The sequence below is a fragment of the Eucalyptus grandis genome, chromosome 6, assembly GCF_016545825.1.
Source record: "Eucalyptus grandis isolate ANBG69807.140 chromosome 6, ASM1654582v1, whole genome shotgun sequence".
Classification (NCBI taxonomy): Eukaryota; Viridiplantae; Streptophyta; class Magnoliopsida; order Myrtales; family Myrtaceae; genus Eucalyptus; species Eucalyptus grandis.
Window position 1 is genome coordinate 5,631,707 of NC_052617.1, and position 16,974 is coordinate 5,648,680.

The 16,974-nt window shown below is 38.1% G+C and overlaps 1 protein-coding gene across 3 annotated transcripts; it reads right to left on the minus strand.

Moving 5' to 3' along the window:
- Positions 1–6,640: 6,640 nt before the first annotated feature.
- Positions 6,641–16,675, minus strand: LOC104429213. 3 transcript variants are annotated; one of them, XM_010066037.3, is made up of 8 exons: positions 14,974–16,675; positions 14,492–14,668; positions 11,223–14,365; positions 11,010–11,127; positions 8,736–9,168; positions 8,064–8,498; positions 7,550–7,737; positions 6,641–7,429 (listed from the first exon to the last, which is right to left on the minus strand). In XM_010066037.3, exons 1-3 carry the CDS (start codon positions 16,070–16,072, stop codon positions 14,151–14,153), a joined length of 1,491 nt encoding a protein of 496 aa, XP_010064339.2. In that variant the 5' UTR covers positions 16,073–16,675; the 3' UTR covers positions 6,641–7,429; positions 7,550–7,737; positions 8,064–8,498; positions 8,736–9,168; positions 11,010–11,127; positions 11,223–14,150. The 3 variants fall into 3 exon arrangements, with proteins under 3 accessions (XP_010064339.2, XP_039171452.1, XP_039171453.1); XM_039315518.1 differs by having other exon boundaries at positions 11,223–14,377; XM_039315519.1 differs by having other exon boundaries at positions 7,866–8,498; positions 11,223–14,377.
- Positions 16,676–16,974: the final 299 nt, after the last annotated feature.

A 16,974-nucleotide genomic window follows, 5' to 3' on the forward strand; every position in this document is an offset into this window, starting at 1 on the left:
TATTGCTAGATGTCAATTGTGGCTTGTAGGACCTAAAAGATTAATCAGGACAATTAATTCTTTTGGAAGTACTAATGTGTTAGTACAAGTCTTACTACCAGCTTAGTGATGAACCTAGGGATGTCACACACCATAAACAATTAGGATGACGTGGAACAAGAGAGAAATATTATTGCAAATGTGTTTGCAATTACTGCAATCGAATTGAGTCGATTTGAAATTAAATTAAATGAGATTTAATTTAATTTGTATTATAGTAACGAGCCTACTTGCATATGATGCACACGCATGCCCAAAGTGGATATATGTTAACATACCAAACAAGTTGGCTTTAGTGCAAGTGGGAGATTGTTAGATGTATGCCCTAAAGGAATTGATTAATTAATTATTTGTTCATTTAATTAATTAATTAATACTTTTAATAACCAACATAAATTATATATATAAAGCTTCATGCATGTGCACGAAGCACATGCATGAAACTTGGATGGTCAGCAACCGCTGACCATCATGCACGAAGTCGTGCATGAGCAACCGCTCATGCACGATTGTTCGTGCATGAGTGGGGACGATCAGAACGGTTGCTGATCGTCCATCGATCAGCAACCGTTGCTGATCGGTTTATATTTTTTATTTAAAAAGAGTTGTTTTGCGACACTTAAAGGGGTTGAAAGACAGAGAAAAGGTAAATGTGCATTTGTGTTTTGGAGAGAAAATGCTTTGCTGAAAACAGAGAGCAAATTGTGTGCGTGTTCTTGTGTCTTTGAGACGCAAGAAAGAAGATCATTATCTCGTTCGGGCCATGACTATAATACATTGATGATACGTTGGATCATTTCCACGCGATTGCTAGCACAATCGAAGTGGAGAATATCCGAAGGTTCTCTCTTCCGTTCGACGTTCGTTGTTGGTGTGTCTGAACTAGAGGTCCGACGCTTGTGGGACTCGAATTGTAGAACATCCGAACCGACTCGTTTCAAAGCGCACTTCGAGAGGTAATTCGTTTAACTCCCTTTTATGTTTAGATTTTTGATTAAAACGCACGAACAATGCCTTAGGAGAATCATGTGTAAAATATATATTTGTTTCCGCTGCGTACTTTATGTTAATATTTCTTATACATGATTCAGAAACCCCAACAAGGATGTGGTTGGAAAAATGAGGAGAAAAAAAACGAAAGGAAACGTAAACAAAGGGAGAACCCAAAGCAGACGAGAGTCAAAAAAAAAAAATTCAGAAAAAATACTGTTGACACCTAAATTACTCCATCATCTCAGCATATACAAATGTCCAGTTTTCTTATATATAGCATTGCTCTTTTTTTTTTCTTCTAGAAATGACTTGCATTCTATTAATTAGGAAAACCTCTCAGAAGTACTGCTGTGTATTTACTTTGCATAAATTGTGACTCAAATTTAGAATTTTACCTACACTAATTAATTCATGAGATCAATTTCATATGCAGTATGCGTCATTAGACCAAAAAGAACAAAAATTCAACGAAGGGATGATTTGAAGAAAAACAGAAACTTATCAACTTTTAAGGAAAATTACATTAACGCCTAAATTTTTGTCTAAAGTCATATCCGCATTTTCATGAAATTCAGCTATCAAATTCACCGATAATGTGACCTCTAATAAAAGTACATTTGTAATCCTCCATTCTCGATCTCTAGGGCATTCTTTCGCATTTAAATGACCCTGCGAATTCTCGTGAAGCAACCTGTGACACGACCCCACTCTGAAATTTCCGCGACGAATTTAAATGGGAATTCTAAGTCCTTATCACTTCCTCCTTCTAGGTGACCGAAATGGTCGACCTGAGGCCGCTTTCCACACGGCATTCCTGCGCGTGAATGAACACAGAGGAACCGAAGGGAAAAGACGGAAATCGGGCAATTCGGGGTAAAAAAAGCAGGTCAAAAGTGGACACAGCAGAGAAAATCCAGCACCCGCTCATAAAAAGCAGGAAACTCCGGGCCGAAGGGAGCAGGCTTTAGTCAAGCATTCACACGGTCACACCCCGGTCGTTACGTATAGAGCTAGTGGGTGAGAAAAGAAAACAAATTAGGTAACTTTTAAGCAAAGATTTAGTGATATGTCTGCATGGAGCTAGTGCAGGCACTTCTCCCGCACCGTTCGGTCTAAGCAGTATCTCCGACTTTACAAAATTTCATCGAGTTTCTTTCTCGGTAACACTTTATATCATTCATATCTTAAATTTTCAGTATACATTAGGCTAGAGGAATCACATTATTAGTAAAAAAACAAAATAATAATAAAAAGAAAGCATGCTTATTTTGCATTTCGTGTAGAAATCGCTAATGACCATACTGCATATGGCTACATTGTGACTTTTGCATTCTAGACTATTAGATAGTATAACAATCTAACACATGTTCCTAGGGCGATGAGAGTGCACGCCATCATATAGTATATGTATTCTTAGGGTGGTAGAGGATTACTACTAAACAAATAATAACATCCACAGGTATTAAACGCATTCAACGATGAGAAAGTCAACCTAAAGATTGATATTCAAGAACACATGAAGTTAATGAAATGATATAGAGAGTTTGATGTTTTTGAAGACAAGAGAAATCCAATATAAATCAAAGATGGCTCGGAAATTGTGAAGTACCTTCCCGAGAAAATAATTAATTCTAGAGAATGATACCATGATATACAAGGGCTTCTATTCTCCAAGGAAGATCTATTACTTTTTATTTATCACCCAAGTACGTGTAATGTATGCGCGAACAAATGGTATTTAAAAAATTAATTTAAATCATTTTGTTACAAAAATTTTGAATTATTAATTATGAAAAGAGACTATTGATAAAAATAAACAATAAGAACTCTGTCTATAAATATTTACGAAAAGAGAAAGGAAAACAAAGCTTAATTTATGTCAACAGTTAACCAACCAGATAGTTTAATCCCATTATTCCACCAGGAACAAAAGCACAAGTAGAGAGATACACTAGATCTAGATAGAGGAAATTAATAAAGGGAAATTAAATTATACTATAGAGAACAAAGAGGAAATGATCTGTTATCTAAGTAGGAGAACAAGCCTTGGAAGGGGAATTTCAAGCAGCCCTTAAACGTTAAGCGTAGATTCAGAGTTGCATCAAGAGTATAGGTTAATTGTTGCCCATGTTTTTGTCATCAAAAGTAGTTGACATTGTTACTCACAAAGACGCATTCGCCTTTGAGCCAATTATAGTTTCCACTCACGATGATACTAATTATATCGACATTTTGTGTGCTAAATAACACAAAAATGTCAAATCTGGTTCACTTACTAAAGTCAAATGGAGTCTTTTGCATTATTTAGTATATCAATATACCCATGCAGTAATTAAGTCTCGCGCACATGAGAGACTCCTACCTAATCGAACAAATAAGGGAAGGGAAATTATATAGATATATGGCCCATTGAAATTTTGTAAAATGAACAGCGTGAGATATATATTTTTTTTCTTTTGGTTTGAACGATGAGATATTTTTTACAAGATTCATCAACTATTTGCATTTCATAGACACAAGATGTGAAATTATTTCAGGAAAAGACAAAGAACCATTATGGCAAAATCCGGCAAAATAGCATTATCACTTGGGAGCAAAATCATCAGGGGAAAGACTCATTCTTGCTCCTACCTTGACAAGAGCATAATCGCAACAATCAATGTAGATTCTCCTCTTGGAAGTCACAAATCTTGGATCATTATCGTTTACGTTCGCAGACCACGATTATTTTTCTTGACTCACCGGAAGTTGGTGATAGCGATGAGGGCCACTCTGGTTAGACAAATCTCGTGTATTTGTTGAGATCAATGACATTGTTGAAGGAAGAATCAAGAGCCTCCGATGCCCATAACTTTGATACTTCTCCCTTCACTTCCCCAATCCTAAGACAATGCAGGTGTGCCAAACCAGCCAATGTTACCTCCACCAAAAACCGACGGATCATTTGTTTGTATTAATTGTATAAATTTTAGGATTTGAATATATTTTCATAATAAGTGCGAAGTTCTATTACACTTTTACTTCTTTTCTTTTTCCTTTTTTGGGGGTTTTCTTGCTTTGTGTTTTGCTGATGTGGTGCTTTTTTGGAGCCACATCGATGCCATTCAATTTTGATGAATAAATGCACTTCATAAAAAAAAAAAAATCACGATTGAAATGCTCTTTTCATTTTTACTAATAGGCCTTGATAATCATGAGTGAACTTAAGTTATCATTTATTCAATGAGGTGCTCACTTATAGTTGCTCCAATTGGGTTTTAGGGCGATGTATTTGATATAGGCAAAATTACTTAAAAAAGTCTTAAACCTATTATAATTGTACTAATTCAATTCTAAACTTTTTTTCTGACAATTGAGCCATAAACCTTTTCTATTTGTATCAATTTAGTCAATCTAATCAATTTTGGTAGGAAATTGCCGATGTGGATGCCAACCATCTTATGTGGTACGGCAAACATTGACGTAGACAATTTTAAATAATCTTTTGAAATTTATATATATATATATATATATATTCTTGGTGAGGAGCCACACACCCTCGCACAATGCTAGTGAGGGTGTCTTAGCCCCCACCTGTGGATGGCCATAAGTCTAGGGAAAAGAAAATAAAAGAAATGAAAGGAAAAAAGAATAAAAAATTATTTAAATTTGTCATTGTCAGTGCCACATAAGACAGCTAGCATGCACATTAGCTATTTCCACCAAAATTCGCTATATGACTAAATTGACACAAATGTAAAAAAGATTTATGACTGAATTAACACAACTGCAATAAATTTATAACTTTTTTGGTAATTCTCCCATTTGGTAAAATATTAGAGCTTTGATATATTTAAATGATTTATAAAATAACTTGACAGAGTTTTATTGAGTTTCAAGCAACTCTATTGACTAAAAAAAAACATTTAGAATCTACTGTATAATTTTGTATAGTAATTTATGACATCAGTTTTTTTCTAGCGTTACTTGAAAATTTATTCCACCGTGCTCCAAAAAAAAAATACTCATCCTTTTCTTTTATTTTTTTTTGTCGAACATTTCGTGTCATGCTAATGCAAACACTATATTGATGTTCGGTTTGTTAAGGAAGAGAACAAACGAATAAAGTGATGGAGAAAAACACAAATCCATGGAAACAAACAATATAACCACAAACTAGTTTACCTCCTACAAGATATAGATACTCTTTAGATATAGATACTCTTTCAGCTATACTAACCTAAATAATTTTGATTAGTAAAACTTATGTCGTGTCGAGGCGTTTCTGGATCCGTTTGGGATCGTTTAATGGGCAAATGGGCACTAAATAGTAAATCCTCGATATCTAGCAAGCTTCAAGGGCTGGACAACAAGCCATGAGGTCTTATTTGGCCATTTCAAGAGTTCCGGGCGGCCCCAAGGTGGTCTTATAACATTATTGTCGTTATCCCTAAGTCGGACTTGCATGTTTATGTCATATCGTCGGCAAATTTGCATTATCGTTGTTGGTTCATGAATGCTTTGGTGTGTTTAATTAAATACTAGTGTTAGGCTTGAAAGATTCACTTTATGATTTGCACCAACTTGACAAATTTCTTGTGTAAATGTGTTGTGTCACGTGCATATCAGTTTGAAATTTTTAATGATTAAAAAAATTAATTTGAGATGAATTTATCACATATGTACTAATTTGGATTTTTTGTGGTATTAACCCTATGGATTTCTATGTTATACCATGTCACCATATGTCATCCACATCATCAAATTCAATGGTAAAATTTAAGGTTATTACAAGTGTACCAATTTAAGGTTTTTTGTGATCAAAAATTTATTTGGGGTAAACTTCTCACTAGTAAATCAGTATAAGATTTTTCATGATATTAATTCATTTTTCCAATGACTTGAAAGTAATGAACTAGATCGGGTTTCTATCTACCTACTATATTTTATTTTCCTTGCCAACGGGAATGTTCAGTCATACCGTTATTTATAATGCCATGAAAGATAATAATTATCGCAAGGAGATCAGGGTATATGCTGCGGTGGTTGGGTCATGTAATCTCTAGCAACTAATTCCAATATTTTGAAGCATGGACTCTAACCACATTAAAATCATCCTAGAACATGTAAAAAGAATTGTTTAATAAAAATTGCCGCAACTGAAGATCTTAATATTAGGGCCGAGCAAAATAGCCGAGTGCCCTGTAATCCCGGATCAGACCAACACGATCTTTTTCGAGCTTCCTCAGGGGTCAAGGCCATTCGGGCCTGTAAAAACGAAAGAATTATATTAATGAATGCCCTAGAGAACCAGTTAATATCATTTTAAGGAAAGTTTGCGGTTTTCAATTCATCACTTTTTCATATTATAAATAATTAATGTGTGAAAGTTGGAGCACTTCCTTATCAGGCTAAAGTCTAGTCTACGCTTGAGGAAGTGTCAGAACATTTTAATATTAAACTACACATTCACATAATAATTTAAACTTCTCAAATGATTGGTATTGGTCCCAAAAATCTCACATTTTCATAAGATAAAAGAGAAATTGCATAAATTGCGCTCTCAACTTCACTATAAGACGAATTATCTATAAAATTGATCTCCTTTTCATATGTGGATGCTTTGTTCATCTTTTCTTTTTTTTTTTTTTTTTGGAATATTTTGCTGTGTCAGGTAAAAAGCAAGAAAGAAGAAAAGGAAAAAAAAATAGAATTAGATTAAAACCAACCCAAAGAAGTTGGAAAAGCAAAAGAAGAATTTAGGAGAGAGGCCACATATTCCCTTTTCTGTTCAATCCCCATTTATTTTAAGTAATATCAAAAGCATCGATAGTTTCTAGAGGGGCTAAGATATGGAAGATCGCATGGATACAGGGAGTCAAGCGAACTGTCAAATTTATACTGACCACATGCACATAGCATCATCCAATTGAGAACATACAACCTGGGCAAAATGCTCTTGGTTATGTTATTCGGAAGAGCTTCTCAAACCATTGGCTTCTTGCTTGTGTTTATGGTGTCTTAACTTTATTGTCACCACAGGGATGTTTGATGTAGCGAAGTCCTGTGAAGGTGGCACGCTTAAAGTCCTAGATAGTCGAGCAAAGAATTGTACTTCATTTCTGTATCTTTGGCACGATCTGAAACAGTAGTCCTTGAGTTGGTACTAGCAAGGGATCCCCAACGTAATGATCATCTGAACATAATTCCCACAAGTACAGAGTGACCAGATAATGGATTGCAACAAGGGTTTCAATCCTTGCAAATTCATTTCCTGGGCATATGTGAGGCCCTCCTCCAAAAGGAATAAAGCTGTAGGGTGGTACTGACTTCTGCTTTTCAAATATACTAGGATCAAACTTTGATGGCTTCGGGAATATGCTCTCATCCATATGTGTCATGTTCGATGCCCAGAAGACTTAAATCATGCATCAAATACCAATTTTTTGCTAACGGACTGGTTTCACAGATAGAGAATATATAGCAGATAGTGCAAGCAAGCATTTGAAGAGATTGGAAAAGTTATTTGCATCCTTACCTGCCAGCCTCTAGGAATGAGGTACCCACCATACTCAATATCCCTTGAAGCTAACCTGAAGCCACCAAAAACAGGCGGAACCATCCTTAAAGTTTCCATCGCTACTCTCCATGTGTACTTCATCCTGGCAAGGTCTTCCTAAGTTAAAGGTTCTCCTGAAGTCTTGCTTTTTGCTATCTCTTCTTCTTCTGCAAAAGCAAAACGAGCTTATTATTCTTTCGCAATAAGGGGGGAGTAACATGCTTCTGAGCTTTGTTATTTAAGTTGACATCTAGCCTTGGAAACTCAGACAAATTCATGTATCGAGCTTTATTACAATTGTCAAGCCATCCGGGATCCATCAGCAAGATAGAGATCGTCCATGGTCCTTATGCAGCTTGAGTCATAGTTCAAGAGTGAACTAGGTTTGAACAAGTTCTTTGTTTTGTTTCGATTTTCCTTCCTTTTTGTGCTGCAGGAATCTCTATGCAAATTTGACAAATCTAAAAAGATGCTAGGATTAGAGGATGTTCACCGTGAAAAACTGCTTTACAAACATCGGGATTCTTACATAGAAGACGCAGCATAAAAGCTATAAGTATGGATGAGGTATCATGTCCAGCAACCATGACAAGCACGATATTATGCAGAATTTCCTTGTCAGTCACAACTCATTCATTTTCTTCATTGTGCTTACTCAACAAGCACGTGATTAAGTCTTGATGAGGGGTTGCAGTTTGCTGCTCTAGTTTCACCTTCTTGTACAAGTTCCTTCAACATATCTTGGATCCTGGAGCTTGCATGGAGGCTCCAATTGTAGCGCATGAATGGCAGCTTTACTGGAATTGACCACATTCCCTATCATTTCTTGAAATTTTTGCAAGAATTTCCTCTTTCTGCTCTTTCCTCCATACCAAAGGGAAGAGCGCTTATGATGTTGAATGTAACAGTTTTCCATCAGGGGCAATGCCTATAGGAAGATCAAAACATTAGTGTTATTTACTCACTCTTCGTTTATCAAAGAGATTATGCTCACTCCCAGTATATGCATTCATTCTCCCAGGCAATACACATGGAGGCCATACGAGTGTGAACCAGTCTTATGTGAGTATGAGTGCATACATAATGTGTAGCTTAAAATTTAATATTTTTTCAACATATCTCGAACAGATCAAAGAAACAGAGAGTGTATAGAAGTTCAACATACCGTAACTTTTTCCATGCCCTGCCAGTGCAACTCGATGGGCTTTTTGACTTCCCCATCCATTTTCCCCACGTACTGCTTCAGGGACTCTGGTATCAAGAACAACATAAGAGTCTCTCACGTGTTTTTGATCTTGGCCACTGAGTTCCACCAGATTGCGGTCTAATGGAATCGCGTGGATGGATGATGGTAGCTTGTTGGTGAGCATGTTGCTGTCTCCGTAGAATACAAACTTGTTTGTTGCTTGTCTGTGAATGAACACCGTCGGTTTACCGAAGAAAGTGAGCTTCGAGATTGGTCCAACTTCCTCACTCTTTCTTGGATCCGTTTTTCTCCCGTGTTCGTCCTCATGGCTCGGAGCATGCCAATGCTTTGGCCTATTGTGAGGATTCCCAGTGATCCCGGAGGTAACTTTCTTGATGATCCTCTTCTTCTCCTGCTTAACAGAGAGAACTGGTAGAAGAAAGAGAAGATCAAAATGTTCATTGTTGCGGGCATGGGTTTTTGTGTGTGTGTTTTTCTTCTTCTTTTTTTTTTTTTTGTCAGTTTCTGAACTTTTACTTTCGGTGATGAGGGGAAAGCAAGAGTTATATTTAGCTCTATCTAAGAAAAAGATGCTGCCCCTTTATACAGTGTCACCAGGTGCCTTACTGAAGATTGCAAATGAGATCAAACAAATAGCATTAGATTCTGCCAATTTTAACAACGGGAGTTGAGCCCGGATGTGTATTACTTTGTACTTTGGACTTGTTTCAGTCACCAAATTAATTCAACAGAAGAGTAACAAAATCTAGTTTCCAAAAATTGTATTTGTATTTCTTAAAAAATTCCAAGGATAAAAACCCATCAACGAAAAATCCAGCAAAATCGCATCATCCCACATGATAAAACAAGAAAGAGGGCAAGAGAAGAAGAACAATGCAAAGAAAATGTGATGGGAGTGGAGGTGGGATTCTAGGAAAATGCACTGAAAATTATTCCAACAGAAGTCTTGATTTTTTTAACCAGAAAGGAAAGGAAAGCTAATCCTTAGGTTAATAAGTGAAGAAATCTTATTACTGGCAAAAGCTGGAACAGTAAGTAGTTCCTATGCGGTTGGGATATTCCAAATGATGCAAAATTCTTACCTTACTGCACCATAACTATAATTCCATCCTAGTGTCCGCTTCTTTACACCAAACGTGGCCTTACGTCATGTTTGGTTGCATTTGGACCTCTGTTTGGTTGCATAGTTTTTGAGTCGATGGACTGGAATGGCATTCTAACAATCGGGATAAACTTATCTTTGTCTAAGTACCACCTATATTGCTAGAAATGCATTTAATATCTATTCTTCAATAAACTATACATATTCCACGCACTTGCACTATCTAACAGCATACTTGGTCGTGTAAACTCCCCCACAAAGAAGGGAAGGTTGGTACTTCTATTTCCTACTCATAATGGGCTTGGCATTGATGAACTTAGAGGCGGCTGAGTTTGAAGTGATGAACATTGATTGTGCTGGGATGGAAGGTGGATGAAAGCAAAGAGAGAGTTACAGTGAGGATCCATGGGTGAAATTGTTGCCTCATTTGAAGGAAAATTTTTTAGATGAACACGGATCATGTGAGCGCGGCTTAGATCCACCGTTAGATGAGGTGGGATCTATGTGATCTAAGGGTACATGTGAGCATGATCCCGATGCAGGCAATAATTGCTTCATTTGAAGTTGGAGTTGGGAGCAACAACCATCTATGGAGAAGTTTGAAGTCAACCTTGACAAATAATGTTTCAGGCATTGGCAGAGTACTGAGCATTACCGTTAACAGAGCTGCACCCAGCATTAAATAATAACCCTTGGACAGAAACTAAAGACACAGCACATTACCAAAGGTAATAAGCATCGACCCACACTTCCCACAGAAAGTAATGGAATGTGTTGATTCTTAAGGAATTCAAAACCTTGATAATAGTCAACTTTACATCAAGGTAAATCAACAAGGGCTACTGAGTATGTAATTCTCCACATGTAAGCAAAGAGGTCGTGATCCAAGCTGTTCAATCAAGTAGGAGACACCTCATGAGACACGTACCTCACAAGAGATGTGCTAAACTTTTTTAATGATTAGTCTGCACTATTAGATGACCAAAAGCAAATACAAAGTGCATTATGGAAAATGAAAAGCCTTTTGAAGGGGAAATGATTGTTCGAATCGGTCTAAAAGTAAAAGGGTATTGCTGAAAAATACATAGCAGAGACTGTGATGACAGATGAATGGCAGAAAACAGAAGTACCTTGGACATCAGGAAGAAGTCAAGCAGAATGAGATCACAACGAAGACAAAAGAATCCAACATATGCAGAGATGCACTGTATTTGTTCCAAGAGAAGACTCAACTTCAGTATAATGTGCCTGCCGCAGAATTCAAAGTAACTAATTAGTATTACTATTGGAAAAGGAAAGGAGGGAAAAAGAAAAGATGAAGATGGACTAGCATAACGACTTACATTATGCTGGAATTAACTGAAGAATTAAAAAATGACAAAGGGTCGAAGCAGAGACTTGACATGAGGAAGACCCCACTCCAGCGACTCCCAACTTGCCTCATCATCTACTACTATCTCCCTAAGAGAAGGGAAGCTGTTATTTAGTATGGGCAGATGCAAAGGAATCCTCTTCAGCTTCGGACAATCCAATAATCCAATATTTTGGATGGAATCACAATTTATTGTCCCATCATATATGCCCTCCAGTTCTGGTAGTGTAATTAGATTCAAGAAGTTTAACTTTGGCAAGGAGGAATGGATGGTACTGATGTTTATACAGCTGACTTCATCTCCTAGTTGTCGCTGCTGTCCTTCACAGCCTATTATCTCCTCCATCCTTTTGCAGTCATGCACTAGAATGCCTTGGATATTAGGGAGGTGGAGCAGCAATTCATGAGTAAGAAGCTTCTGCATGTTGGGGCATCGCTCTATCCAAAGATACGTAAGAAGAGAAAGGGCACCGGGTGGCATAGCTTGGGGAGCCCTTCCAATTATCTCCTTCATTTTCTCACAATGCTGTACTGTAACCTCTCTCAGGTTAGGAAGGTGAGGCAGCAACTCAGATTCCACCATGCTCTTCATGTTGGCACAGCGCTCTATCACAATCTTTTCTAGGTTAGGGAAGGCAGGGAGTGGCGTTGCAAATATTGCTCCTGCTGCAGTTATCCCTTGTAATTCCTCACAGTTTTTTATCACAATCTGTCATAGATGCGGAAGCGTAACTTTAGAACGATTCCCAAAGAGATAATTCAGTTTGGGACATCTCTCGACAGTCAGCATCTTAAGGCTAGGGAATAGGAGAGGGAAGTCATGATTGTCGATTACTTCATCTACTCCTCCGCAAAGCATCTGTAAGTTTACCCATTCTTCCATTATTAGCACCTTGAGGCTTTCAAGTGGGCCGATGTTGGACAAATTTGTCATGCCTCCACATTTTCTCCCCACCAATCTCTGCACATCTGGCGCAATCAAAATAGAATCCTCATTGCTTTCCCCTCCTGCCCTGACAATAGCATAATTGCAACAATCAATGTACATTTTCCTCTCCGAAGTCCCAAATCTTGGATCATCATATACACTCACAAACCACAATGATTTTTCTTGATTCACCACAAGTTGGTAATAGTGATGAGGGCCACTCTGTTGGAGAAATCTCATGTATTTATTAAAATCAACGACGTTCTGGAAAGAAGAATCAAGAGTCTCCAATGCCCATAACTTTGTCACGTCTTCTCCCTTCACTTCCACAATCTTAAGATATTGCAAGTTTGCCAAACCTACCAAATTCCCTTCCACTAATCTTTCTATACCTGATTTGGATAAGTCGAGGTATCTCAAGTTTACCAACGTTTCCAAGCCCTCCACTGCTTTCAAATATCTACATCCATGAACATCCAACTTCCTCAATGAACTCAGCTTTCCTAAATAAGGAATACGACACAATTCCCAACACTCCCTCAACAACAATGCCCTTAAGTTTACCAAATCTGAAATGGAATTGGGAAGCTCTCTGATCCCACATTCACTCAGGTTTAGAACCTTCAACCCCTCCAATCGCTTGAAGAAAGAGTTAGGGATCAGTACATTCCCCCATAAGCTACCATTTAATAGCAAAGTCGCCAGTTTAGGACAGTTTGGTGACAAGTTCGATGGAATAACCCTAATGTAATTCTCCATGAAAGAAACTTTCTCTACACCATCCATCCAGCATTCCTCACTCAGAAGCCTTGTCAAACCCTTGCCCGCTTTAACCATGGAAGTCGCACTCATGACATGTAAAGCCATATCTCTGATCAAATCATGCATCTTGACCATACCCCGATCATTTTCCAACAAGCAAACATTTTCGAGTTTGTTCAGTATGGTAAGACCTCTATCATAACATTTCTCCCTCTTATCCAATCCACCAATCAATCCTTCATCAATAAAAAATTCTATCAGCTCAAACTTATGAATTAGTCGGTCGGTCTTCTGGATAAAGTGCACAGCATAAGAAACATTGTTGGACTTCATGATTACTCAGGCGACTGTAACTTAATTTTAAATTTGCTAAGACCTTCTTTTCCATATCCATTTGCCCCATGTTAGATTTTTTCAATCTCTCTAAGATATCCCTCCATTCAAACAGATCACTTACTCCTCTCATGGTTCTTGCCATCGTGACGATTCCTAGTGGTAGACCAGCACATTCTTCTACAATTAGCTTCATAACAGCTTCAATTTCCAAACTAAGAGCTTCAGGTCCAAGTTCCTTCAAAAATAGGCTTTGTGCCTCATTAGGAGACAAAGGTTCGATTTTTATCTTCTCCTGACAATGCATCTGGGGGCATACTTCGAAGGACCGAGTTGTTAACACCAACTTAAGTCCATCAGCTTCAACAGGGATACCCACCTCATCAAGATCAAAATGTTCCCATACATCGTCAAGGATAAGTACAGACTTCCCTCTTTTACTTAATTGATGAAACAACATTGCCGCTCGTTTCATTGTATCCTCTTCTTTTAGACCACCTAATTTTAGCGCCTTCCAAATGTCACCTTGCAACTTATGTATGCTGAGATCTTGTGACACAGCAATCCATAATACATTAATATGATTTGTTTTTTTTAGGAGCCTATTATGTATGTGCACCATAATGGTTGTTTTCCCGACACCCCCCATACCATAAATACCTAATCGTGATATGTGATCCTCTGTTAGGCACCACAAGATCTTCTTAGTATTTGTCTCAAATGCCTTACCTGCCTGCAACTTTCGTTCTAATAATATATTGACTTTGGCATCTCCCACCTCAAACAGTCCTTTTGGAAATTTGCTTTTTATGATAAGGTCTTCTGCTTCTTTCATCAACATATCCACCTGTTGTTGTGGTGGCAAATTTTCTGCGCTCACTGGTTCAAGACTTTGGAAATTTTCCTCAGCTTTTCCACGTTCGTCAACCAATTCACAACTTCTATTCTCCGCTTCTTCAGAGATAGAGATGCAGCAAATTCTAACTCATTCTTTATGTCAGCTTCTCTATTGTAGAGTCGTTCTACCTTTCTTTTCAAATCTCCATTATTTTCAAAGTTGCCAGTGTTTGGATGACTCGTGATTGGCATGCCTGTATAAATAGCTAATTGTGAATCAAGAATTCTATGTGTTAGATCCTAATATAAACATTCATCCTTCTCCCTAATTAAGTAACATCAGAATACATAAGGATCAATTTAGATGAATAAACATGTACCTTGCGATGATGATGGACTACTCACATCTGTGTCCATTGGAGCTTGTGGGATACATGTAATCAAGAACTGGTTATTCTGTGATGATGATGAGGAGACACTTGGGTGATGCTCGGTGTTCATTGTCTCAAGATTAAGAGGTTGATCTGGAAGACTTTGACATGGAGGGTGCCTGGAAGCTGGTTGCAAAAGTAAAGCAGATTAATTCATTATTAATAATCCTGATCAATCAACCATTGAATTTTCAAAACAAGCCACGAGCCTAAGTAGAGTCAAAATCTAGACTTAATCCCACAAAACATCTACACTGAAACTGACATTTACATCTGTTTGATATTCTCATATAACAGTCATCATTAAAAAATGAGAGGAAGTACACATATGAAACATTCAAGGATATGCCTGTAATTAGGAAAACGCAGGAGATGTTAAATAAGGAGACAATTAGTAGAAAAGAGAAGAGAAGGATCACTTCAAGGCATACCTTGTAATGACAATGGGCCTTCTGTGTTAGTTCCGCCCCTTGGAACTTGGCAATCTACGTCCAGTTTCTCAAAAGAGTGAGGACCAGTGGAAGGCTGTGATGCACGTGGCGGAGATATGTCCATTAAAGCTTGTAAGGGAAAGGAACTAGTCTCATTTTCACATTCTTCATCACCTAGCAGAAGTGGCTGTTGACTAAAATGTTCAACAGCATTGGTTACACTTGTGGCATTGGACAGCAGAACTACTTCGGCAATAGGGATTTGATTGCAGTCTTGCAAACAATTTGAAGTGCCTACTTGAAGGGATTGATCATTTTGTGATGACGATGGACCCGTTCGATTCTGCAGGTCACTTATTTGCATTTCCTCAACATAACAAGGTGGAATGGAATGCTGTGGCTGATAGGGCATATCAAGAGGATAAGATGCCCACTCTGCTGAATATATTTGCAGACATGAAGCACTTTCACCTCTCCATTGCTCATCAAAGCCAGAATGTATTTGATTGGGATGCTGGGGAGTGCCAATTGTACTTGTGTCACTGAGACGGGGACAAGGCACAGGAACACCAGGTCTAGTTGGCTGATGCAACCCATTTGTCACGCTGTTATTAAGGGATCGATGACTTTGCAATGGTGATGGCCCTCTACTATTCTGTTGTTCATACCTTCGCTCAAGATCAATTAACTGATCAAAAAGCTCTGGTAGTTGACTCGGATCAAGAAAGATCGAAGCCGCTGGATCAGTTGAAGGTTGCTGGAGCGATGAAGTTTTTTTGTTTCCATGTTCATCATTCAAGCGTTGAATTGGCCCATTGGGTTGCGGCGGCATTTCTGTATCACCCGCAAGCATGTCAGCGAGACACAAGGACTCTTGATACTGACAATCTACTGAAGCCGCACCAGCAACACTTCCATTCTGCCAAGGGCAAGATGGTTGCTCTGGGACGTTTTGATTCAAGTTCTGCATGTCATGGGGACTTGAAGCATGGTCACTACCAAGGACTACAATTTGGCCCATACCATCATTTCTTCGTCCCATTAACTCAATAGATGCGCCCCCACTGTTGGTTGCATCCGCCACACTTTTACCTTTCATTTCATTGCTTTCAAAGCTCGGGATCTCACATGATCATCAACTCTCTCGCATGGTTTAATACCGTAGCCCAGAACCCCGCGAGGTGTGCCCTGATCCTTGTAGCACTTCCACCAGAATCCTTGCCACAAAACTTACACTTCCACTTTTTCGCCACAGCCTCCACATGCCTCCGAAATGGATCAACCTCTCTCGGCATCTCTTATTCTGAGCTACAAACGAGGAGACAACTTTGAACTAACTAGAAAAGAATGAAGTCAGACAAGATCTACATGTATAAAAAAGAAACCATACTAAACCCTTTCCCAATCACCCAGTAAACATCCAACCCAAAAAAAAAAATCACCCGGTACGAAGAACCACATGAGGATCCCTCAGAGTGAGTAAATAGCAGATATAGAAAAGAACCGACAAAATTGGAAATTTTAAAGTAGCAAACACAGATGAAAAGGAAAGACCAAAGCTGCTCTGGCAATCTGAAACTCGGAAAGGGATTAGCATCAGGAATTCAAGAAGGTTATGAGTTTAAGTTTTCAGGAGTTAGGGATTCGTCAGGCTTTGGGGGTACTCGGAAAAGATCAAGACTCAAGAGTCGGGCATTTTATGAAATGGAAAAACAGAGTCAACAGCAGTCAGCCGGACGAAATTTCTTACACACAGTGAGGAAAGAACTTTTTGCATTATCGGACCGGACAGCACGAAAGATTACACGTGGTAAGTGACACTGGGAAATCATTAAAAAAAATTAATATCACAAAAATTTTCAAATTAATGCACATATGATAAATTTGTTCAAAGTTAATTTTTTAAACTCCAAACTAGTACTGACCAAATAAAAAAAAACTCCAAACTGGTAATAAATTTACCCTCCATTAATTTTCATTAAATTTTATTACCAAATTGCT